At 48.5% G+C, this 26,199-nt stretch overlaps 2 protein-coding genes across 2 annotated transcripts; both read right to left on the bottom strand.

Annotated features, from left to right (window-relative positions):
• Positions 1–18,697: 18,697 nt before the first annotated feature.
• On the bottom strand, positions 18,698–21,066 carry LOC125521496 (omega-amidase, chloroplastic). The gene is made up of 9 exons (XM_048686549.2): positions 20,613–21,066; positions 20,270–20,488; positions 20,090–20,183; positions 19,754–19,828; positions 19,606–19,684; positions 19,463–19,478; positions 19,290–19,376; positions 19,086–19,168; positions 18,698–18,999 (listed from the first exon to the last, which is right to left on the bottom strand). The coding sequence occupies exons 1-9, from the start codon at positions 20,745–20,747 to the stop codon at positions 18,930–18,932; spliced, it is 858 nt and encodes a 285-aa protein (XP_048542506.2). The 5' UTR covers positions 20,748–21,066; the 3' UTR covers positions 18,698–18,929.
• Positions 21,067–22,695: 1,629 nt separating this feature from the next.
• On the bottom strand, positions 22,696–23,187 carry LOC147958623 (uncharacterized). Its single transcript, XM_087532223.1, has one exon. It carries the CDS (start codon positions 23,185–23,187, stop codon positions 22,696–22,698), a length of 492 nt encoding a protein of 163 aa, XP_087388349.1.
• Between the last annotated feature and the right edge of the window lie 3,012 nt (positions 23,188–26,199).

Below are 26,199 nucleotides of genomic sequence, written 5' to 3'. Positions count from 1 at the left end.
TCCGGATGCAATTTCTCCCACAAACCGAAGACAAAAGGTGGAGGAGCTTTGCGAGAGTCCGGACACGCGAAACATAGGAATCTGACACCCCCGGCCCCCCCAAAACCCTCCCCGGACCCCGCGACTCCAAACTCCTCATTTTCACCGCTGCTTCACCACCCTGGCCACCACGCCACACCCCTGCTGAGGGAGTCCTGGATTAGGGGGTCTCCGGACAGCCGGACTATCTCCATTGGCCGGACTGTTAGACTATGAAGATACAAGATTGAAGACTTCGTCTCGTGTCCGGATGGGACTCTATTTAGCGTGGAAGGTAAGCTAGGCAATACGGATATGGATATTTCCTCCTTTGTAACCGACCTTGTGTAACCCTAACCCTCTCCGGTGTCTATATAAACCGAAGGGTTTTAGTCCGTAGGACAACAACCACAACATACAATCATACCATAGGCTAGCTTCTAGGGTTTAGCCTCTCTGATCTCGTGGTAGATCTACTCTTGTACTACCCATATCATCAATATCAATCAAGCAGGACGTAGGGTTTTACCTCCATCAAGAGGGCCTGAACCTGGGTAAAACATTGTGTCCCCTGCCTCCTCTTACCATCCGGCCTAGACGCACAGTTCGGGACCCCATACCCGAGATCCGCCGGTTTTGACACCGACATTGGTGCTTTCATTGAGAGTTCCTCTGTGTCGTCGCCCTTAGGCTTGATGGCTTCTACTATCATCGATAGCGATGCGGTCCAGGGCGAGACTTTTCTCCCCGGACAGATCTTCGTATTCGGCGGCTTTGCACTGCGGGCTAATTCGCTTGGCCATCTGGAGCAGATTGAAAGCTACACCCCTGGCCGTCAGGTCAGATTTGGAAGTTTGAACTACACGGCCGACATCTGCGAAGACTTGGTCTTCGACGGATTCGAGCCACAGCCGGGCGCGCCGCACTGTCACGACCGGTATGACCTAGCTCTGCTGCCGAACAGTACCCCAGAGGCCACGCCCGCATCAGTCCGACCCTTAGCTCGGAGCCAACTGCGCCAATCGAGGACGGGTGGCTGGACACCGCCTCAGGGGCTGCAGTCTCAACGGCGATCGAGCCGAACACCAGCCTAATCCTCTGCGAAGCCCGTGACTCCAAGGTGTCGGACTCTTTTCTGGACTCCGAACCGTCCGCGTCCCTGCCAATCGAATCCGACTGGGCGCCGATCATGGAATTCACCGTCGCGGATATCTTTCAGCACTCGCCCTTCGGCGACATTCTGAATTCACTAAGGTCTCTCTCTTTGTCAGGAGAGCCCTGGCCGGACTATGGCCAACAGGATTGGGATGTGGACGACGGAGAAATTCGATGCCCACCCACCACCCACTTCGTAGCCACTGTCGATGATTTAACCGACATGCTCGACTTCGACTCCAAAGACATCAACGGTATGGATGACGATGCGGGAGGCGAAGAGGAACCACCGCCCACAGGGCGCTGGACGTCCACCTCATCATATGACGTATACATGGTGGACACACCAAAAGAAGACGACGACGAGGAACGGAAGGACGCAACGAAGGCTTGTCCCCTCGAGAAGCAGTCAAAGCGGCGGCGTAAGCGCCGCCCCAAATCCCGCCTCGGCAGAAATAACGATTATACAGACCCAGCGTTGGAGCAAGGCGAACTACTGCCGGACCACGGCAATACGGAAAATCAAACTGAACAAACCAATTCTGTCAAAGATAAAAGTCCGGACGACATAACGCCGGACAGGCACCCGGAGCAGCAGAATGCCCGTCAAAGGCTTGTTGCCACCGCGAGGAGTCTGAAAAAGCAGAAGCAAAGGCTCAAGGTTGCGCAGGACACACTCCAAATCAGATGGAGTAAAGTACTCAACACAGCAGCGAAGTACGGAGGCAATCGCCCCACCAAGAGCTACCCAAAGCGGAAGTTGCTACCTGAATTCGATGAGGAGGCCTTAGACCCCCCACAACCAAAAATTAAAACAGCCATCTAGCCGGATAGACGACCTCACGGCCAACACAAAAGCGGCAAGCAATGCCGCACATAAGCCAATACGCGGTCTACACGAGGGCTCGCATCAAAAGAACAGCGAAACCAGATCCATCTATGGACCGTGCAAGCGTGCTCCAGCATACGATGCAACACAACAAACATCCGAACAACGCGGTACACCCAGATATAGGGGTGCCGCACACCCCCTATGTTTCACCGATGAGGTGCTGGACCATGAGTTTCTAGAGGGATTCAAACCCGTAAACATAGAGGCATATGATGGAACAACAGACCCTGGGGTCTGGATTGAGGACTATATCCTCCATATCCAGATGGCTCGGGGAGATGATCTCCACGCCATTAAGTATTTACCCCTCAAACTCAAAGGGCCAGCTCGGCACTAGCTTAAGAGCCTCCCCGAAAGCTCCATTGGAAGTTGGGAAGAGCTCGAAGACGCCTTTCGGGCAAACTTTCAAGGGACTTATGTCCGACCTCCGGACACGGATGATTTGAGTCATATAACTCAACAGCCCGGAGAGTCAGCTCGAAAGCTTTGGAACGGGTTTCTTACTAAAAAGAACCAAATTGTCGACTGTCCGGACGCCGAAGCCTTGGCAGCTTTTAAGCATAGCGTCCGTGACTAATGGCTTGCCAGACACCTCGGCCAAGAAAAGCCGAGAACAATGGCAGCATTAACAAGCCTCATGACCCGCTTTTGCGCAGGTGAGGATGGCTGGCTAGCCAGATGCAGCACCAGCGACCCCAGTACATCCGAAGTTAGAGATGGAAACGGGAAATCACGGCGCAACAACAATAACAAACACCAGAATAAAGAAGACATTACGAAGAGCACGGTAGTAAACGCCGGTTTCAAAAGCTCTCGGCCAGGTCAGCAAAAGCCGCCCTCTAAAGGCGCCAGAGATGAACTGTCCAGCCTAAACAAAATTCTGGACCAAGTATGTCAGATCCATAGCACCCCTGGTAAACCCGCTAATCATACCCACAGAGAATGTTGGGTCTTCAAGCAGTCCGGCAAGCTCAACGCCATACACAAGGGGGAGGATACACCAAGCGAAGATGAGGATGAGCCTCTCAAGCAAGACGCTGGGGAACAAAAGAAGTTTCCACCATAAGTCAAAACAGTCAACGTATTACATGTGAGCAAGGGAAGTAAAGCGGCCCTTCCAGATAAATATGCCCAAGGGCCTATCACCGCGAAACCTTGCCACTGGTCGTCTCAACCGGTCACTTTCGACCATCGTGCTTACTCAGCAAGTATCCGGCGGGCAGGATGGGCTCCCCTGGTATTAGACCCAATAATTGACGGATACCACTTTGCATGAGTCCTGATGGACGGTGGCAGCAGTTTAAACCTACCAGGATACAATCCGCGAAATGGGGATAGACCCAACGAAAATTTGTCATAGCAACACTACCTTTAAAGGAGTAATGCCAGGCCCAGGGGCTCACTGCACGGGCTCCCTGCTACTAAAGGTTATATTCGGCTTCCCCGGTAACTCCCGTAGCGAACATTTAACCTTCCACATTGCTCCGTTCCAATGCGGTTATCAAGCACTACTTGGACGCGAAGCTTTTGCTCGCTTTAATGCAATACCACATTACGCTTCCCTGACGCTCAAGATGCCCGGTCCACGCGGCATCATTACAGTGAACGGAAGTATTAAGCGATCCTTGCGCGCCGAAGAGAATGCGACTGCCTTGGCAACCGCACACTAAAAACGGCCTCGCCAACTAAAGTATTTGATAGGTCGTCAAGACCACGGATGCGGTTAGACGAGTCCGGCGCTGCTATATGTAATTTATACTGGATTGATGGCCACACCCCTATTACAAATACAAGGGGCTCAACGCGCGCAGACAAGTGGCAATTTCTACTCATTTCTAGTTATACATGGTCTCTTTAAAAAACCACCTTTTTGCACGACAACTTTTTCACCTAAGTTCCTCTTTTTTACAGATGACCATCGTGCTACACCCGTCCAGGATACGGCACAATGGAGACACGGGCGCAGACGTGCAGCACGGACACGCTCCAAGGATTCTTTTTAGATTAAGACCCTGCGTAAACCTTTTTTACTGTCTCTTGTTGATACACATCCACCGAATTCTCAGCACAATTGAGAAGGATGCTGACGTCTTGGCATGTGGCCACGTCAGAATAATGCACGTACCTGGACACAAGGGGCTTCTTACAAAGGGCACTATTTAGGCCCGGTTTATACCATAAAGACCGAATACCTTAGGGAGTGTTCGGCGTCGCGAGTTTGGCCTTATATGCATCAGCTCCGAATCATTGTCTTTGGTCAAATGTTGGGTTTGTCCGGCTCCTGTGTTTTGGTGCCTTACGTTCCGCTTTATCGGCTAAGGCAGCACCAGGAGAACTACTGCGATTGTGCACTGGTTCATCTGGACGAGCACCTCAGTAGAGAAAGCCGAAAACTGACTGTCATGATATAGCGTGAGACTGGTCAACCACTCGATGACCTATCGGAATGTTAGAATCCCTCCGCCTTAACGAAGGGCCGTTTTCCGGCCAGGCATGTACACACCCCGAGATCGGGAGAGTGCGGAGCCACCAGGGGCTATCTAGTAGCCCCACTGTCAAACTCCTATGGCTAAGTGAAGTGTTAAAGCATTATAGTCCGGTTGCCTCGTTCGCTACGCTATCACCTTCTTAATAGGACCAAGACGTTTTGTTAAGTGTGAACACGTGTTTTTCGCGAGCACATCCGCATTATATGAGTGAGGGTTGAAACCGACGACTGCAATCTTTCAGGTTATACACATGTATACATAAACGGCCGCACAGGAGGCATCATACTACTTTCAGAAAAAAGTATAAACATAGCCTTATAAAATTTCATAAAAGCATTGTGTTTACAATGAGAATACATATCAATCAAACATAATATTCTTCGAGCACTGGGCCTCTATCAAACGAGCACCCTCGAGAACCTCCTCGAAATAGTGCTCGGCAGCCACTCGGCCTATGGCCGAACCCTGCGCCGCAACAGTGGTAGTGTCCATCTCCGCCCAGTATGCTTTAACACGGGCAAGGGCCATCCGCGAGCCTTCTATGCACGCCGACCTCTTCATCGCATTAATGCGCGGCACCGCACCAAGAAACCGCTGCACTAAACTGAAATAGTTGTTCGGCTTTGGCTTTTCCGGCCATAGCTAATCCACGACAGACCTCATGGCGAGTCCGGACAACCTATTTAGTTCGGCCCATTCGGCTAGCTGATCAGTCAATGGAAGCGGACGCTCTGGAACGTTGAATTGCGACCAGAACAGCTTGTCCACTTCACGATCTGTTTGACCTTGGAAGTATTTGGCCGCATCGACAGCGCTCGCCGCCAAGTCCATATACGCATCTGCTGAACTCCACAGCCGATCTAGAGGGGCATACCGTGGATCTCCGAACTTCCTCCGTAGCATGAAGGGCTTCCCAGCCGCAATATCCCCGGCTTCCCGCAACTCCTCCTTTTTCGCTCTCATAGCAGAGCGGGTCTTTGTCCGCCATCGTGGCCTTCTCAAGGTCCGTTGCCTTCGCTCGGTTTTCTTTTTCAAGGAGCCGGCAACGGTCGGCAGTGTCTTTTAATTCTACGGCCATCTTGGCCATCTTCTCTTGGCTCTCGCAATGTGCGGCCTTCTCGGCTTTCAACTCTTCGGCCGCCTTCAAATCAACCGCATTACTAATCCTCGCTTGTTCCTTGGCTCGGGCAAGTTCTGCTCGCAAGGTTTCCACGGTGGCATCTCCATCTGCAGTCACAACATATTAAAGATATTGGCATCATGCTGCTCTTACTATGTGGCGTTCACCAGATAATAACACTTACCCTGTGCCTCGTCAAGCCTCTTGTTAACAAGCTCGATGTCGGCGTCTGCCGCATCCAGTTGCCGTTTTAATTCGGCAAACTCACTAGTCCGGCTAGCCACCGGAGTTTCCACCACCTGCACATAAGGGCAGTCTGGTTATTGCCTGGGACTATGATCTTCTGTTCGCCGCCGTTCTCGTCGACAACCAGAGTCTCAGGGGCTACTATCTACACATGGCACACCTAACATGTGCGGTACTATCACGTACCTCAAAGCCTGTCAGTAGACTCATAAAGGCTTCATGTAATCCACTTTCGGCGGATGAAATTCTTTCCATCACCGTACCCATCAGCGTACGGTGTTCTTCTGAGATGGCCGCTCGCCCCAACAGCTCCCTCAGAACGTCCGACCGCATACCAGACGGTGCCGGACTCTTTTGTTCGCTCTCCTGGAGAGCCGGACGCTGGGGACTTCGAGGGTCTATGGGATTATCTTCTGGCCTCACCGGATCCGGAGAGGCCCTCCGTGACGACACTTCGGGGTCGCCCGCTTCTTGAGCGGAGGAGTTCAGGGGAGGCGTTTCGCTCTCCATCATCTCCGGAAGAAGATCCCCCGAAGACGAGCTCAGCTGAGAAGGGCTAAGACCCGAACTGCAAGATATATGCGGCGGTTATTTTCTCAGAAGAAAGATAGTATACCTTCACTATTAAAGTATTTTTTGGATCACTTACGACTCGTTGGAGGGCTGATCCCCCCGCGGACTTTATGCGGCAAAAGCACCCCCCGAGGCAGGACCCTCTGTGGGAGACTTCTTCTCCCGTTTGGAGGCCTCGACTTCCGGATCCTCGGAAGCAGTCCTTTTCCTCCCCCGGTTATCCTCCTTCATGGAGACGCTCATTCCCTCGGTTGGAACTGGCAGTGATGGGGGCCCGCGTCCGCCCGTATTATCCCCCCCGTATCTTCCTTCGAGGGCTCTGGGCAAGGTGCGAGCTCGAGCATCTTTTCCAATACCGGATTTTCCAAACCCTCAGGGAGGGGGCCAAACACCGAATCATCTTCGCCTTTGTTAGCCAGTCCTGGTCAAAGAGCGAACTCTCAGAAATAACTTCATGATGAATAAAAGACAGTGTCTTCGGCTAGAGGATTTCTTACTTGTTCGGCGGCGCGATTACTGCTCAGGCCCACGTCCTTGGTAGTATCCGGACATTCTATTTGAGGTCCGAAGAATGACTTGTACATCTCCTCGTGCGTCAGGCCGAGGAAACTTTGAATGGCACGCGGTCCTTCTGGGTTGAACTCCCATAAGAGAAGGGGCCGACGTTTGCAAGGCTGGACTTGACGAACCAGCATAACTTGTATTACCACGACCAAATTAAAATCTCCCTCGAAGAGATCTCGAATGCGGCTTTGCAGTATAGGCACGTCCTTGGCTGGACCCCAGCTCAGACATCTGCTAATCCATGACATTAGTTGTGGTGGGGGGCCCGAGCGAAAAGCGGGGGCAGCCGCCCACTTGGCACTTCTGGGAGCCGTGACGTAAAACCACTCCCGTTGCCATAATTTGGACACCTCTGGAAAGGAACCTTTCGGCCATGGAGCTCCTGCCATCTTGCCTATTGATGCACCTCCGCACGCTGCATGTTGCCCCTCGATCATCTTCGGCTTCACTTCAAAGGTCTTGATGATAGAGGCAAAGGTGTCCCGATGTTTCGATGAGATGGTGGCTATCGTTTTCTGTGGGAGTCGACCTTGACGATCCGACTACGAACGCGCGAGACGTCGCGCCTTAGCAATCGCTAAACCAACTTCCGAGGGTTATTGACCACGCCGGAGCACGATCAACCTGACCACGAGGGTCTGTTTCCTGCGAGCAAACGAAGAACAAGCAAGAAACTGAGATTGCAATCGGGATATTGCGAATATAAGATGAAAACTTTATTGATCAAGGTGGGGTTCTGTGACGTCTTGGTCTGGTCGTTGGACACAAACGAAGTACGCGAAGTTGCAGCTATGGCGAACTTTTAATCTAAACAAAACCCAAAGTCTAAACGACGCCCTGAGGGCTGTATATATGGAGGAAGAGGGGGGAATTTCGTGGCCCTTGAGGGTGGGGTCCGAAACCAACCCTAACTCTTGTTTCCCCACACATACGGACTCTAAAAATAGCCTATACTTAAGTATTTCGAAATTACATGGGCCTGGCCCATTAATAAGGTGACGCAGCACCTAGAATAGCCTATGGACGAATATTATGAAGTGGCATCTTGTATATTTCGTCCAAGGCTTCATGCATTCCTTATGGCGGCTTCAAAGTCCTGAAATCATCACTTGTAACTCCGTTCTTGATCCCCTTGCGCATGCCATCAACTCCATGCGTGTTCTTGCTCCAATGTTCATCCTTCTCCAAGCTAGGCCCTTCATTTGTAAGCAAAACAAATGTATCTCATGAACATTAGAATCATTACCAAGAAACGAAAGTACCTGGTAATTTAATTGGCGTGCGCGAACTCTAGTAATTGGTCCAGTATATGTAACAGTAGGGGTTGTGGGTGTAACAATGGTATTGATGTCCTCATCATCCTCCCCTTCTTGAAATGAAGTCGTCCTCGACGGAAGCGCATCTTCCTCGCCCAAATAAGGCTTCAAATCTGCAATGTTAAAAGTGGGACTAACCCCAAAATCTACAGGTAGCTCAAGTTTATATGCATTATCATTTATTTTCTCTAACACCTTAAAAGGACCATCAGCACGTGGCATTAGCTTTGATTTGCGCAGATTAGGAAATCTATCTTTACGCAAATGTAACCAAACAAGATCTCCAGGCGCAAACACAACATGTTTTCTACCCTTATCTCCAGCAAGTTTATATTTAGCATTCATACGCTCAATGTTTTCCTTAGTTAACTCATGCATTTTTAAAATCAATTCAGAACGTTCTTTAGCATCAAAATTAACCTTCTCTGAAGATGGAAGAGGCAACAAATCAATAGGTGCACGAGGTAGAAAACCATACACAATTTCAAAAGGGCACATCTTAGTAGTAGAATGCAATGAACGATTATAAGCAAATTCAATATGAGGCAAGCATTCTTCCCACATTTTCTTGTTATTCTTCAAAACAGCCCTAAGCATAGTAGACAATGTTCTATTGACTACTTCAGTTTGTCCATCAGTTTGGGGGTGACAAGTAGTACTGAAAAGCAGTTTAGTCCCCAACTTAGCCCATAAACATCTCCAAAAGTGGCTAAGAAATTTAGTATCACGATCTGAAACAATAGTATTTGGCACACCATGTAAGCGAATAATTTCACGAAAGAACAAATCAGCAAAATTAACAGCATCATCGCTTTTATGACATGGTATAAAGTGTGCCATTTTCGAGAACCTATCCACGACAACAAATATGCTATCCCTCCCCTTCTTTGTTCGAGGCAAACCTAAAACAAAGTCCATAGATATATCCTCCCAAGGAACACTAGGTACAGGCAAAGGTATATATAAACCATGAGGATTGAGTCGTGACTTAGCTCTTTGACATGTAGTGCAGCGAGCAACAAAACGCTCAACATCCCGTCTCATCTTTGGCCAAAAGAAATGTGTAGCAAGTATATCCTCCGTCTTCTTGACGCCAAAGTGTCCCATTAATCCTCCTCCATGCGCCTCCTGCAACAACAAAAGACGAACGGAGCTAGCTGGAATGCATAGCTTGTTAGCACGAAACACAAATCTATCATTAAGAACGAACTTGTTCCAAGTTCTCCCTTCCTTACAATTCTGCAATACATCTTTAAATTCAGCATCATGAACATATTGATCTTTGACGGTCTCCAAACCAAATATTTTAAAGTCAAGTTGTGAAAGCATAGTATAACGACGAGACAAGGCATCAGCAATAACATTTTCTTTACCCTTCTTGTGTTTAATGACATAAGGGAAAGTCTCAATGATTTCAACCCATTTAGCATGGTTCAGTTTTGCTTGACTTTTAATGTGTTTCAAAGATTCATGATCAGAATGTATAACAAATTCCTTGGGCCATAAATAATGTTGCCATGTTTCTAAGGTCCGAACAAGAGCATATAATTCTTTATCATAAGTAGAATAGTTCAGACTAGGCCCACTCAATTTTTCAGAAAAGTATGCAACAGGTTTTCCATCTTGTAATAACACACCTCCTAATCCAATTCCACTAGCATCACATTCAAGCTCAAAAGTCTTATTGAAATTAGGAAGTTGGAGTAAAGGAGCATGTGTCAACTTATCTTTCAATACCGTGAAAGCTTCTTCCTGTGCGGTACCCCAAACAAAAGGCACATCCTTCTTTGTAAGCTCGTTGAGAGGTGCAGCAATGGTGCTGAAATCTCTCATAAAACGCCTATAGAAACCAGCAATGCCAAGGAAACTCCTCACTTGTGTGACCGTTTTGGGCTGCAGCCAACTCTCAATAGCTTCAATCTTGGCTTTATCAACTTCAATTCCCTGTGGAGTAACAACATAGCCAAGAAAAGATACTCGGTCGGTGCAAAAGGTGCACTTTCCAAGGTTTCCAAACAAACGTGCATCACGTAGAGCAATAAAAACAGCACGTAAATGTTCCAAATGTTCCTCCAAAGATTTGCTATAAATCAATATGTCATCAAAGTAAACTACCACAAATCGTCCAATGAAAGCACGTAAAACTTCGTTCATTAACCTCATGAAAGTACTAGGTGCATTAGTTAACCCAAAAGGCATGACTAACCACTCATATAATCCAAACTTAGTTTTAAATGTTGTTTTCCATTCATTACCCAATTTCATACGAATTTGATGGTATCCACTACGCAAATCAACTTTGGAGAATATTGTAGAGCCACTCAATTCATCAAGCATATCATCTAGCCTAGGAATAGGATGACGATAACGAATAGTAATATTATTAATGCCTCTACAATCAACGCACATACGCGACGTATCATCCTTTTTCGGCACTAAAATGATAGGAACAGCACAAGGACTAAGGGATTCGCGTATATAACCTTTGTCGAGCAGTTCTTGTACTTGATGCATAATCTCCTTCGTCTCCTCTGGATTGGTACGGTATGGTGCACGGTTGGGTAGCGAAGCACCGGGAATTAAGTCAATTTGATACTCAATCCCTCGAATAGGTGGTAATCCCGGTGGCACGTCTTGTGGAAAGACGTCAGCGAACTCCTGCAAAATGTTAGTGACAGCAGGGGGCAAAGAGGAAGGCACGTCCTCGAATGAAAATAATGCCTCTTTGCACACAAAAGCATAGCAAACAGATTTGCTAAAATCTAGCTCATCAATATCAGATTTGGTGGCAAGTAAACATGCACTTTTCAATTTAATTTCAGAAACAACAGTAGATGGTTTATTATTAGGCTTCATTTGGTGCTCAAATTCTTTTGCCACAATCTGATTTTCACTCTTATTTGTCTCCTGTTTTGCTTTATTAGCTCTATTAATATCATCTTTCAAAATGGAATCAGGAGTCATAGGAAGCAAAGTAATATTTTTATCGTTATGAACAAGAGTATACTGATTGTTTCTACCATGGTGTACAGAATTTTTATCAAATTGCCATGGTCTACCAAGTAATAAGGAACATGCTTGCATAGGTACCACATCACAATCAACATAATCAGCATATGTAGAGATACTAAAATGCACACGAACAGTACGTGTTACCTTAACCTTGCCGCTGTTGTTGAACCATTGGATGTAGTAAGGATGTGGATGTGGTCTTGTGGTGAGAGATAGCTTCTCCACCATCTCCATGCTAGCCAAGTTATTGCAGCTCCCTCCATCTATGATCACGCGAACAGAACGTTCCTTCACAACTCCCTTTGTATGGAACAAATTATGCCTCTGATTTTGCTCAGCTTGTGTAACCTGCACACTCAAAACACGTTGAGCAACTAAACATTCATACTTGTCAGCATCTTCAGGAGCCATGTATTACGTCTCATGATCAGAATCGTCTCCACCGTGTTCTTCACGTGTAATAAGAGCCAAAGTCTCCTCATCATAGTCACTAGCGGACTCATACCCACCATCCTCAGTAACAATCATCACACGCTTAGATGGGCATTCTCTCGCATAATGACCTCCACCCTTGCAACGTCGACAAATAATATCATGTGTTTGCCCTGTTGATGCCATGGATGAAGAAGAGCTCTTTGAAGGCCCAGAAGGTGTGCTCTTGGCAGATAGTGGTGATTGTGCCTGCTTTATTGTATCACGGTTGGAGGTGGCAGCCGACGGAGGCGCCGGTGTAGCAGAACGTGTGGAAGTAGATGATGCACGTGGTGTCCATGATGAAGGTCGACCTGCAGAAAAGTTAGTCCGCGCCAATGCCTGTCGATCCTGCACTTCACATTCAGCTTTACAAGCAAGATGAAATAAACGAGTGATATTAGTATACTCCTTATACTCTAGAATCGTCTGAATCTCTCTATTTAATCCACCCATAAAACGTGCAAGCATAGCTTCATTCTCCTCAACAATACCACATCTAATCATGCCAGTTTGTAATTCCTGATAATATTCTTCTACAGAATTTTTTCCCTGTCTTAAGCGCTGCAATTTTTTGAAGTAATTCACGTTGATAATATGGTGGAACCCAATGAATACGCATAGCAGTTTTCAAAGCAGCTCAAGTAGCCGGAATATGATATAATCTACAATGCTCAAACCACCAAACACATGCAAAACTAGTGAATGCACAAACAGCATCAGGAACACGTCTCTCCTCGGGATATTGTAAACATGTAAATCGTTGTTCAGTTTCTAACTCCCAAGTAAGATATATATCAGGAACATATCTACCCTCAAATGGTGGAATATTCAATTTTAGTTTAGGGAGATGGTCATGATCTCGTACCTGAGGGTGAGCCCTACCATTGCCATTATTTGCATGTGGACGACCTGGTGGTTGCTGTGCTGGTGGTGGCACGTAGTTCTGATTTTGATCAACCTCATCCTCATAATCTCCCACATAATCATCCTCCTCCACATCAGCAGTAGGAGCCACAGAAGTATCAACAGCAGCACCAGCAGTTTGGCCCGACTGAAGAGGGACACGGCTCGCTCGGCGGAGGGCTGTTTCCCGACGTGGAGGTAGTCGATGTTGTTGCAGAGGTGCGGCAGGAGCAGCCGGTGGTGGTGGTGGAAAACGCGAAAGCAATTCAGCAAACTTGTTATCGAGCTTTGTTTCAAATGTCTTCTCCATGCCATCTATCTTCTCCATGGCCTCTTCAAATCTGTTTATCACATCTTGCACCTGTCCACTCATCAGTTGCTGAAACGTATCATGAAGCTCCTTATTCGTCAAGTTCTCCCAGTCAGTCTCGTCGACTTGTGATCCTGGCATGGTTAGCAGCAATAGAAACACACAAGAATATGATCCTACAGACTACTAACAAGTGGTGGTGGTGGCGGGTGTCACAAATCCGTCAAGCAAATCTCAAATTCTTACCAGTTCTTACCCAGCAGCAGGCGGTGATCGGCAACCGTTGTAGTCAAAACTCTCAAAAGCTTGGATAGAGCGATTGCCAGGGAGAGTCAAACGCACGACGTAGATGTATGTGGAGCTGGGAAGGCTTATAGTATGGTAGCAAAAAGGGTCAGCAATAATCAATTCAGAGATGCAAAGTTGAATAAACGCTCAACGACGGTACTGTGCTGGTCCTAGGCTAGACCGTGCTAGAGATGCGAGCCTAGAACACTAACAAAATCACGGCGCTGCACGTAAATAAGGGAAAAGCACACTCTGGAACTCTTTTTTTTTCGCTCTTTTTTTGCGCTCCTTTTTTTGTTTGCGCTCCTCTTTTTTTTGCGAAAAATCACTATAATGGCGAGTGTCTCAAAACTCTTCCCTCGTCAAACTGATAGGATGGGCATGGATTTTTTTTCACTTTTTTTTCGGAAATCAGGGCAGCGACGACGAAAAAGTGCGACAAAAAATCACTATGATGGCACGTGGCTCAAAAGACTTAGAAAAGCCTAAAAATAGGATAGGGAAAAAAATTTGCCCGTGAAAATTTTGGCCTAAAAACTGCCCGGGGGTCTCCAGACTCTTTTTTTTTCGAGACCTACGCAGGCAAGGAAACATGAATCGGAATTTAGATTGATCTCAAGAACAAACCTAATATGAGAAGAACTCGGATTGGTGGTGGATATATGGTTGTGGTATATGGCAGCGGTGGTGGTATATGGTAGCGGTGGTGGTATATGGATATAGATTGGTGGTGGTATATGGATATGGATTGGTGGTGGTATATGGATACGGATTCAGAGTGGTGGCGGATAAGCAATGGTGGTAGATGGGCGATGATGATGGTGCGGCGGCGGCGTGACAACTTATGACCAGAACTCGAAACTCTAAAAGACTAGACTCTAAGACCAGCAACTTGACACGACGATGCAACCGCAAATTCAACAAAGCAAAAACCCTAAAAAGATTATGCAAAGGCTCAGATTGGTTCGGATATGATGAACTAACCCTAATTTTTTTGTGTGGCTTTTTCGTGGACTGTAGGTATGAAGAACAGACTCGATCTAGCCTACGAAAAACTGTAAAATCTCACCGAGCAACCTGAAAATCTGATACCACTTTATATGAGGCAAAGGTGTCCCGATGTTTCGATAAGATGGTGGCTATCGTTTTCTGTGGGAGTCGACCTTGACGATCCGACTACGAACGTGCGAGACGTCGCGCCTTAGCAATCGCTAAACCAACTTCTGAGGGTTATTGACCACGCCGGAGCATGATCAACCTGACCACGAGGGTCTGTTTCCTGCGAGCAAACGAAGAACAAGCAAGAAACTGAGATTGCAATCGGGATATTGCGAATATAAGATGAAAACTTTATTGATCAAGGTGGGGTTCTGTGACGTCTTGGTCTGGTCGTTGGACACAAACAAAGTACGCGAAGTTGCAGCTATGGCGAACTTTTAATCTAAACAAAACCCGAAGTCTAAACGACGCCCTAAGGGCTGTATATATGGAGGAAGAGGGGGGAATTTCGTGGCCCTTGAGGGTGGGGTCCGAAACCAACCCTAACTCTTGTTTCCCCACACATACGGACTCTAAAAATAGCCTATACTTAAGTATTTCGAAATTACATGGGCCTGGCCCATTAATAAGGTGACGCAGCACCTAGAATAGCCTATGGACGAATATTATGAAGTGGCATCTTGTATATTTCATCCAAGGCTTCATGCACTCCTTATGGCGGCTTCAAAGTCCTGAAATCATCACTTGTAACTCCGTTCTTGATCCCCTTGCGCATGCCATCAACTCCATGCGTGTTCTTGCTCCAATGTTCATCCTTCTCCAAGCTAGGCCCTTCATTTGTAAGCAAAACAAATGTATCCAATTTAGGCAGCATCATAATCTCATGAACATTAGAATCATTACCAAGAAACGAAAGTACCTGGTAATTTAATTGGCGTGCGCGAGCTCTAGTAATTGGTCCAGTATATGTAACAGTAGGGGCTGTGGGTGTAACAATGGTATTGATGTCCTCATCACTTGAGCCACAGGCCGAAGTGAGGGGTAATGCGGAGGAAGGCCTCACACACGACAATAAATGTCGAGATGTGGAGAAAGGAGTCCGGAGCTAGATCGTGGAAATCTAGCCCGTAATAGAACATCAAACCCCTGATGAAGGGATCCAGAGTGAGGTCTAGGCCTCGGAGGAAGTGGGAGACGAACACGACGTTCTCGTTGGGTTCGGGAGTAGGGACGACCTACCCTCGAGCGGGTAGCCGATGCAAACCTCGGCGGTCAGGTATCTGGCCTCCCTCAACTTCTTGATGTCCTCTTCTGTCATGGAGGAGGGAATCCATCTGCCTTGAAGGCTGGATCCGGACATGATTGAAGATCCGGAGCACCTAACCTGGGCTTTGGGTGTTGGAACTCGAGGCAGGGGAAGGGTTCGATTGAGCACGAGAGGGAAAAAGCGAAAACCTTGTCCCTTTATAAAGAGGGTGAATATCAAGCGTCCTCTCCGTAGCCGTTTAGGACTTGCCTATAATCTAGGAGTCCTAGACACGGTTGGGTTACCCACGACCGCATTAATGAGATTCCCGTAATTAGGGGAACACGATCTCTGCTTTGACAAGACATGTCAAGAAACTGCCTCGCGTTATGTGTGGAGCTGGTTGAAGAAAAACGGTTCGAATAATCACCGGGCCATGACATAATGTCATGCTGCCAAAACAAGTCAGCAAATTGGATTTGCGAAAATATTATTCTCTCTACGGCGGTATGTGGAACTTATTTTGCAGGGTCGGACACTATCCTCGTATTCAAATTCTTATGTGATGTATTCGGAGAAGGAACCCGCCTTGCAATGCCGAAGACAATACTGCGCGCCGGACTCATCGTCATTGAAGCCTGGTTCAGGGGCTACTAAGGGAGTCCTGGATTAGGGGGTCTCCGGACAGCCGAACTATCTCCATTGGCCGGACTGCTGGACTATGAAGATACAAGATTGAAGACTTCGTCTCGTGTCCGGATGAGACTCTACTTAGCGTGGAAGGCAAGCTAGGCAATACGGATATGGATATCTCCTCCTTTGTAACCGACCTTGTGTAACCATAACCCTCTCCGGTCTCTATATAAACCAAAGGGTTTTAATCCGTAGGACAAAAACCACAACATACAATCATACCATAGGCTAGCTTCTAGGGTTTAGCCTCTCTGATCTCGTGGTAGATCTACTCTTGTACTACCCATATCATCAATATCAATCAAGCAGGACGTAGGGTTTTGCCTCCATCAAGAGGGCCCGAACCTGGGTAAAACATTGTATCCCCTGCCTCCTGTTACCATCCGGCCTAGACGCACAGTTCGGGACCCCCTACCCTAGATCCGCCGGTTTTGACACCGACACCTGCCGAAACTCTACGTCTCCGGCACCTCCAACGCTCTAGCAGGGCTCCACCCCGCTTCTCCTCCGTCTCCATTCAACCCCTGTCCTCCGACCGCCTCGCCAGGTACCATCTGCTACTGCTATTCTCACCATGCCCAACAACTGTCGATGAATCGCTGGCAACTATTCTCACCATGCCCGGCAACTGTTTGATGAATCGTCGAAGCTAAAAACAGTTATCCCTTCTTCTTTCTAGCAATTGATTCCGATTTGGACTACATATACGAGCAGTGTGTTGAGTCGTTCGATGGCTCGTCGGATGAGGAGTACTCTGATGAGACGGGGATGATGCATGCAGCCCTTGAAGACGTAGAGCGTGTGGAGGAGAATGCTCTCAATTTCAAAGGCTCAATCAAGGATCATCGAGTGCTGAACCGCAACAGGGTGCGCGACCATTTGACACTAATGGTTGTCTACTTTGCCCCCTATGCACTGTTCGCTGACCATTTTCACCGGCGTTTTCGGATGCGTGAGGCTGTCTTCGATCGTTTGTGCCATGGCGTCCGGTCCTACGATGCCTACTTGATCCTGAAGAAGGACGCCATGGGAATGATTGGCTTCTTTGGTTACCATAAGTGCACGGCTGCACTCCGGATGCTTGCATATCGGACGACACTGATTCGTGGGACGAGTACCTACGGATGTTTGAGAGCACATGCGGAGATGCCATGGTCAGATTTGCAACTATCGTGGTCGAGGTGTTCGGACCTCAGTACCTGAGCGAACCAACTGTGGCAGACATAGAGAGGCTCTTGGCAATCTCATAAGCAAAATGGTGGACATGTTTGCTTGGATCTCTTGATTGCGTGCAATGGAGATGGAATAACTGTTCGAAGGATTTACAAGGGCAATATCATGATCATGTTAAGAAGTCCATCATCATTCTTGAAAACAGTTGCATCACAGGATCTTTGGATTTGGCACGCTTTCTTCGGCATCAATGTGCTGCAGCAATCACCGTTGTTTGCGGGAGTGACTGAAGGAAAATCTTCTCCTTGCCACTATACTGTCAATGGTATGAGTACAACATGGGCTACTATCTGGTTGACGGTATCTATCCTCCATGGGCTATCTTTGCCAACACCATCTCAAACCCAATTGGCCAGAAAAAAGGCTTACTTTGCCCAAAGACAAGAAGCAGTTAGAAAGGATGTCGAGAGGGCATTTGAAGTTTTGTATGCCTGTTTTGCAGTTGTTCATAGACCTACTAAACAATGGGATCAGGAAACCTTGCTGGAGGTGATGACATGTTGTGTGATAATGCACAACATGATCGTCGAGGATGAGGGTGACAATGCTACCGCAACTATGGAATTTGAGAACATCGATGATCTTATCCAACTTTCGGACCAAAATCCGACCACATTTGAAGAGTTTATTCGAATGCGTAAACAAATTCGGCATCGACCAACTCATGAGCAGCTCAAGGAAGATCTGATTAAGCATCGGTGGACCATCAAAAGGGACAATAATGTTGGGATGTAATATTTAAACTCTTAAAAATTTGAACTAGTGGTGCATGCGGCTATTTGAATATCTGTACCCTTATGTGTGACTATTTGATCATGCGGACTTGAAAAAAAAAAGAGAAAGACCAGATGTATACGACTAGTGTTGGATGTCGTCATCTCGCATCCATGTCCGCGGACTGGTTCCCCCTTTTCCGTGGACGGATGCGGAAAGTTTGCGGATTGCCACTGAAGATGCCCTAACCGGATTTTAGCAGAATCCGGACTACTCAAATACAATCCCCATGTAGTTTACTGTAATAAGAAAACAAACACAAATAATAAGTGTCACACATGTGACACTCCGACTCCGACTCCGACGTTTCTTACAACTAAAATTGCCATTCAAAAAGAAAAACAAAACAACAATAAAACTTGCCATCTTGAAAGAAGTTCATCCTTGTGTCACTAAACTTGCCATCATAAATATTTGGAGTTTCCATGTGTTCGTACCACACATGCAGTATCGGTACATATCGTATATGGCATCCGGAATCTTTGCATGCCACTACTACACAATTTTGCAAACCCCGTCCTCTGTCACTGAACCCAGCATGTGACCAACACATGCAGACGTGGCCTTCTTCAGCTCTCTGCACTGCATTTCCATCTCCTCGAGCAACGCAGCTAGCTCGAACGTTCATTCCCTCTCGACATCGACCAACCTGTACAGATCCCCTCTACCCTGCGTTTCCAAAGGGAGGTTCGCCCTGCACAGATTTTCCCCTGACGCCTGAGCCCAAACAGAACACAATCCCAAGCACAAATTCCACTGCAAAAAGATATAATTGTGTACCTCACAGCTTCAATCAAAGACAGGTCGATCTCGCCGATGACGGTCGCGTCCTCGTGCCCTGCCGCCGCAAGAACCTCGCCAAACTAGTAGGACAAAAAAAAAGTGGATGCCAACATGGTTAGCTTCAACCCTTGGTTGGAGTCCAAATTATCACAATGGAGCAGTCAGCAGAACTCTGCTTCAGTGATGCGTGCGTGGTCTTACTGGTCCGATGAGGCTTGAGTTGCCCCAGGCCACGAAGTCCGACTGCGAGTTGGGGTCTCGTGCAGGTGAGCAGGTCGCCACGAACAACTGAAGCCAAGACAGATACACGAATTTCAGTACAGTGAGGAACAACTGCAGGTCACAGTTAGTAGTAGTAATGAATTGATTGTCACCTGATTGTCAACAGCCCTGAACGAGAGAAGTGAGCGGATGCATGGGGTAAAAAGGGGAGAATTAGCTAACTAACTGAACAAAGAACTGACGAGAAAAAAGTGATAGAACAGTTGGAGAAGACAGAAGAGTGATATAATGGAACCTGGACTTTTGCATAAGGTCCCAGAGGAGCTGCCCGGTGCTCATGTTGAATGCAGAAGGATAGCATATCAAGTGTGCACCTGCACGTTTGAGAAGAGACTGAATTTGTACTGCAACAGACATTCAAGAACTGAATTTGTATTGCATACCTCTTGATCGATACAGCATTGCCAGTTCTGGGAAGCGGATATCATGACAAATCCCAATACCAATCCGTCCAACGTCTGTAATAAGACTACAACGATTTGTTATGATCATGCAAATAGATGAGAAGAGAAAATTAATCTGCGCATAAACTTCAGTAAATGTGCCAACGATGGATGGGTAAAACTGTACTAGTAGAATTTCAGGGAACATCATATAAACACTGAAATATGAGGCTCCAGTGCATTCCACTGACAAGCTCGATGCAGCTGGTACTTGTTTTCAAGCCAAAATAGTCAGTCAATTTGATCCAGAATTTTCAGTACAAAAGTTGTGCACACCTGTGTCAACTACAGTGGGTTCTTGCCCAGCAGTGAAGGTATCGGATTCCCTGAAAGTGATGTCTCCGGGGATGTCAATTCCAAACAGATGCAGCTGGAATTTTTTCCCTAGAAGTTAGTCACTGCAAGTGACATGTCAAAAGTTTGATGCAGAAGACGGCATAAGCCCGGTCCTTTTACCTTCCTGTGCTTGGCCTTGATCTCCCCGTCAGGCCCGACCACGCAGCAGGTGTTGAACAGCTGCCCGGAAGCCATCTCGGGCACGGATCCGCCGACGATGGTGATCTTCCTGGCAGCGGCCACCTCCGACAGCATCGAGACCGACGGCGACCGACCGCCGTCGATGTCCTCGGCGTAGCTCCGCATGGTCTCCATCGCGTAGGGGCAGTTCCATATTTCCTGCAGCAGAACAACGTCGTCAGAGAAGCGAGCCTTGTGGACTTCCGTCAATTCATGTCTGCTTTGAGGTGAATCTCAGTTCCGTGGCCAGTAAGTAACAGAGGAGGAGGAGGGGGGGACTTGCCGGCAGGACGACGAGCTTGGCGCCGGCGGCCGTGGCGGCGTCGATGCGGGCGCGCGCGCGGGCGATGTTGCCGTGCTTGTCCGCGGTGACCGGCAGCTGGCACAGCGCGATCTTGTACGGTGCTGCCTGTGGCATGGCAACAGAGCTGAAACGAGCAAGCGCTGCGCCCTGGAACAAGGAGACGGTGAATCGATACAGAGCAACCAGGAGTGAAGTTTTTCAGAAGAGTGCGCAAGATTGCTGGAGTAAAGTGTGAGAGCAACTCCAGCAGTTTATTTCATCCGTAAAAAAGAAGCTGCCGGCAAATTGGAGAAAAGAAAACATTTCCAGCTGTTCCGGTAAACCATTCAAACTAGGCCCTTTCTTCCCACAGGTTCATGGAAAGATGACCTTCCCGTATATTGTTTTTTACGGAAAGCCTTCGATTCAGCCCACTGATTTTAGCGCTCGCATCCGCCACGCGCTACACCGTCGGATCGGCCGAGCACTGCGCCGTCTGTTCAGCCGAGTGTAATACATATATACCGCGGCGCACAGAGCCGTGAGGTCTGTCTGGCTTGTCACGCGAGTGGTCCCCTATGCCTATGGGCAACACTAGCTGTTTGTTTTCACACGTTTCTTTAGACTAGTCACAATGGAGAGTCACATACACTAATAACATACACATATCCTTAGAGCATCTCCAATAGACGGTCAAAAAACGCTGCTCCAACAGACGGTCCATATGTAAAAAAAAATTAGACCGCGACCTCCTCATAATGTAAAATGCAACACCTCGCGATGCAAATATATATCACGAGATGCATCTGGTCCAAAACTAGCCGCCGCCCGCAAACGCCCAACCGCCACTTCTTTTCCGTCCCCCCTCCCCCCCCCCCCCCCCCCCGCCGTCCGGTGCCGCCATGGCCGATGCCGACGACCCCGCCGCGTTCTCGGTGGGCTGACCCACGTGGTCGCCGCCGCTGCCATCCCGCCCGCATCTGCGGCCATGCCGCCGCCTCCCGCCCGCCGGCCCGGATTGGCGCCGCCCCGTCCTGTGGCCACCGCGCAGTCGGCGAAGCCGGCGAAGGGACGAGGAGGCAGCGTCAAACGGCCGGCCAACCACAGCCCCAACCCGGCCGACAGTTCTATGCGGCCATTAAAGCTCTCGAAGGCGGCCGCGGCGGCTCGGGGTGACGAGTCGCAGACGGTGCGGCCGACGGCCTCCTCCAGCAGCCACACATCCATTCCTCCACCTCCCCCGCCGCCACCGCCGACCATGGAGGAAGATGTGGCCACGCCGACGGCCACCGCCTCCAACATGTTCGACGAAATGTCGCAAAGGTATAAATTTTGCGGTTGTGGTCTTGGTTGTGCTCTCGTTTGTTGTCTCAAATTTTTTTGTGGACGAATTTGGTAGACGAATTTGATACTATGATGGTGATGCACTTTTGATTGAAACTATGATGATGATGCACTTTACTTTTAAATTTTAGTTGCTATTTGAATGCAAAACCGTGGTTGAACAGTGGCTGGTAGCAGCCGCGCGGCCGTTTTCATCTTCATTTTGGATCATCTATTGGAGTTGCAAATTTGGACCATCATTTTGGACCATCTGTTGGAGTTGAGCTTTTTTCGGAGCTCCAAAACGCACTTTTTGGCGGTCCAAATTTTACATCTCCGGTTTTGGACCGCCAAATTTTGGACCATCTATTGGAGATGCTCTTAGACTATGTTAGAGCAACTCCAACGGGCCGACCCAAACGGATAGTGATTTCGTCCGCTTTTTGTCCATTTGGGTCGGCCGCCCGCCCGGCGTCCGCCCTGTTTTTCATATGGGTCAGTAGCGCGCCCAACACGCCGACCCATATTTGCAGGCGTGGCCGGCTGGCCGCCCAATTTTACATTGCATTCAACAAATTGTGAAATGGAAATTTAACAAACAAAATAGTCCGCCCAAATAAATAGTATAGTTTACAGGCCAAATAAAAATAAAAATGCTTCACATAGTTTTACGAACCAATAAAAAAAGATACATCTATTGATTGCCAACATGAGTCCACATATGCTCAACCAAATCATTTTGCAGTTGCACGTGAGTTTCTCAATCACGCATGTCTTCATGAAACTGAGTGAACTGCTCAAATGTTGCCGCTACTCCATGCTCAGGCATAACATTCTCACCCTGAAACTGAAAGCCTTGATCGTACAGACGTTCCAGACGCTCGTCTTCTACGATCATATTGTGCATGATCACACAAGCAGTCATCACCTCCCATAGTTTCTGCGTGCTCCAAGTATTAGCAGGATACCGAACGATGCCCCATCGATATTGCAGAACATCAAAGGCATGCTCGACATCCTTTCTAGCACTCTCTTGCTCTTGGGTAAATCTTTTCCTTTTCTCTCCAACAGGGTTGGGTATTGTCTTTACAATAGTGGTCCACTGAGGATAGATACCGTCACCCAAATAGTACCCTTTGTCGTAGTTGTGGCCGTTGACAGTAAAGTTCACCGGTGGGCTGTTGCCTTCGGCAAGCCTAGCAAACACCGACGAGCGCTGAAGCATGTTGATATCATTGTGTGATCCAGCCATGCCAAAGAAAGAGTGCCAGATCTAGAGATCTTGAGACGCCACTGCCTCTAGTATGACAGTGCAAGCCCTGACATGTCCCTTATACTGCCCTTGCTAAGCAGAAGGGCAGTTCTTCCACTCCCAGTGCATGCAGCCTATGCTGCCAAGCATCCCCGGGAAGCCCCTGCTAGCATTCATCGCCAGGAAACGGGCTGTATCTGCAGCTATCGGCTCTCTCAAGTACTCAGGGCCAAACACAGCAATCACAGCCTTGCAGAATTTATACAGGGACTCTAGGCATGTAGACTCGCTCATACGGACGTACTCGTCAATGAGATTACCGGGCACTCCGTATGCAAGCATTCAGATGGCGGCAGTGCATTTCTCATAAGAGGAGAAACCAATCTTGTCGATGGCATCCTCTTTGCACTCGAAGTAGTCATCATAGCCGACCACTTCCTCTCTAATACGGTTGAAAACATGCCTACTCATACGGAACCGGCGGCGGAATTTGTGATGTTTGAACAACAGGTTTGTTGTATCAAAGTAGTCCTTCCAGAGAAGGAAATGCCCGGTCTCTCGGTTACGATTCAACGCCGGAAGGTGGCCCGGAATGGAGCCACAGAACAACGGCCGCTTGTTGTTGAGGTGGTGATGGACCAACACGGCAGCCAATATCTCCTCCTCGTCGTCGGACAACGAATCGTCGGAGTTGCAAAGGAAATTGTGGAAAAAGAACTTGTCGGCGGAGTCCATTTTCGTACCTTGGCAAACTATCGAACAGCTTGCGGGCGTCGAAGAAGGAGACGGCCGGCGAGGGGAGATGCGGTGCCCACAGACCAGCTAGCTGCCCGGCCGGCGTCCGACGAGTGTGACGGCGTCCGACGAGCGTGCCGGTCGTATGTGGCGGGGGCGGTGAGGCGTCTTCTTGGTCGCGGGTGGCTGTGCGGTGGGGGAAGCGGCGGCAGGAACTAGTTTGCTCCCCGACGGCGGTGGGCGACTGGGACAGGGGCTGCGTGAAGCGGCGGCGGGAACTAGTTTGCTCCCCGGCGGCGGCGGGCGACTGGGGACAGGGGCGGCGTTGCTGGGCGGATGTGCCGGCGGCGACAGCTGGAAGAGTCGCCGCAAAAATGGGCGGCGGCGTCAGTGACGGAGGAGGCGGGGGGCGAGGGTTGCTTGTTGGCCGGGGGGAGGCCAATGTGCCACAGACCAGCGGGCCCGGGGACAGGAGTAGGCGACCACGCGCGCGTCCGTCGCATGTCCGCACCGACGCAAATCAGGCTCAAAAATGGGTCGGGAATGGGTCGCCTGCGGACAAAAAACGGGCGCGCGTTCGTTTGGGTCGGCGCATTGGGCCGCCTTTTCTGTCCGAGCCGACCCAAACGGACGGCCGCGGACGAAATGGGTCGCCCCATTGGAGTTGCTCTTACTACCTTTATAGTGGGTAGTAACATAAGACTAGTCACAATGGGTAGTAACATAGAGTAGTAAGGCTAGTCATAGTGGGGAGTAACTTATACACTACAAAAAATACACTTCCGTGATGATACGTGTTTGTCAGAGTAGGTCGCTTTTTTTGTCATGCATGTACATCCATGACAAATTTATAATAGAATCAAGATAGTCATACCTGTGCTGTCGTAGAAGTGTTCCATGACATTACCAAAATTATCATCACGGAAGTGTCCACTTCCATGACGATAAATCACGCGTCACAGAAGTGCTTTCGTCAAGGGTGACCGACACGTGGCATCCACCGTAACGGAACGTCGTTAAGCTATCGGGTCGTGTTTTGCATCCGATAACCCGTTAACAACCCTGACCAATGGGAAATTTCCACGTGTAAAATTCTTATTGGCCGGACGAAACACGTGTCAGCTTGTCAGTGGGTCAGATAGGCGCCTATAATACGTTGACACGTGGCACGGCCCAACAGAGGCCCATTCATGTGAAAAGGCTGGCTCGTTTGACTTGGTCAAAAGGTGGCGGGCCGGCCCATGGAAAGCCTGTTAACGGCCTGTACGCATATAGCCCATTTACAGCCCGCTAACCCAAGGCCCGTTACGCCCTATCCGAATTAGGCCCAGTAGCATCATCTGGGCCATCCAATATGATTCTAGCCCGTTTTCACTTCTGGCCCATGTATGGCCCATGACGTCTTTCGGCCCATATGAGGCCCTATGTAACTCTTGGCCTATTAACGGCCCGTGGTGAAACTGGCCCGTAATGAACAGTGTATCACTTTATACCCATTAACGGCCCGTTATTCTGTTGGGCCGTTTCCAGCCCATGCTATCTTTCGGCCTTCTCAGAGCCCATTTATTCTTGGGCTCATTTCCAGCATTCGTTTACTTACGGCCCGTTATTGTCATTTTCTGCTTGTGGGCCAAATTCAGCCTGTGCTTACAGTCGGCCCATTTGTGGTCCGTTAATACGTTGGGCCGTTTTCATAGTGTCATCAAATACGGCCTATTAACGATGGCCCGTTACAGTCGGCCCATGAACGGACGATTCCAACTCTAGCCCGTTACGGCCATAATGCGGCCTGTTATTGGCCCATGTTTGGCCAATCGATCATACGGCCCGTATAAGGCCCATTGATGATACGGCCCGTAGAAGGCCCATTGTTTCTACGGCCCGTAGAAGGCCTACTGTTTCTACTGCCCGTAGAAGGCCCACTGTTTCTACGGCCCGTAGGAGGCCCAGTGTCACTACAGTAAATATTAGCCCATGGTTATTGTGGCCTAGTTTTAAAAATAGGTTATTGCAGCCACTAGTTAACCGCGGAAAAAGAACTGCAATGACTACAAGCAAACAAATAAACAAGACAACAAGGAAATAAATAAGCAAGCAACTAACTCTAGGCTATCACGGCTATTACACATATTACATCCACTGGGCATCAAAGTTCGCCACCAGTGCAAATATAGGAAACAAAGCAGCATATCATATACACTGGCCGTCAAAATTGGCCACCAGTGCAAATAAACGCGGCAGCAAAACAAGAGCATAACTGAAACAACTTCAGAAGAG

Source organism: Triticum urartu, chromosome 7A, assembly GCF_056163025.1.
Source record: "Triticum urartu cultivar PI428250 chromosome 7A, HENAU_Tu73, whole genome shotgun sequence".
NCBI classification, from domain to species: domain Eukaryota; kingdom Viridiplantae; phylum Streptophyta; class Magnoliopsida; order Poales; family Poaceae; genus Triticum; species Triticum urartu.
The sequence above is the reverse complement of the archived record's forward strand: the minus strand, read 5'-3'. Positions and strand labels throughout refer to the sequence as shown.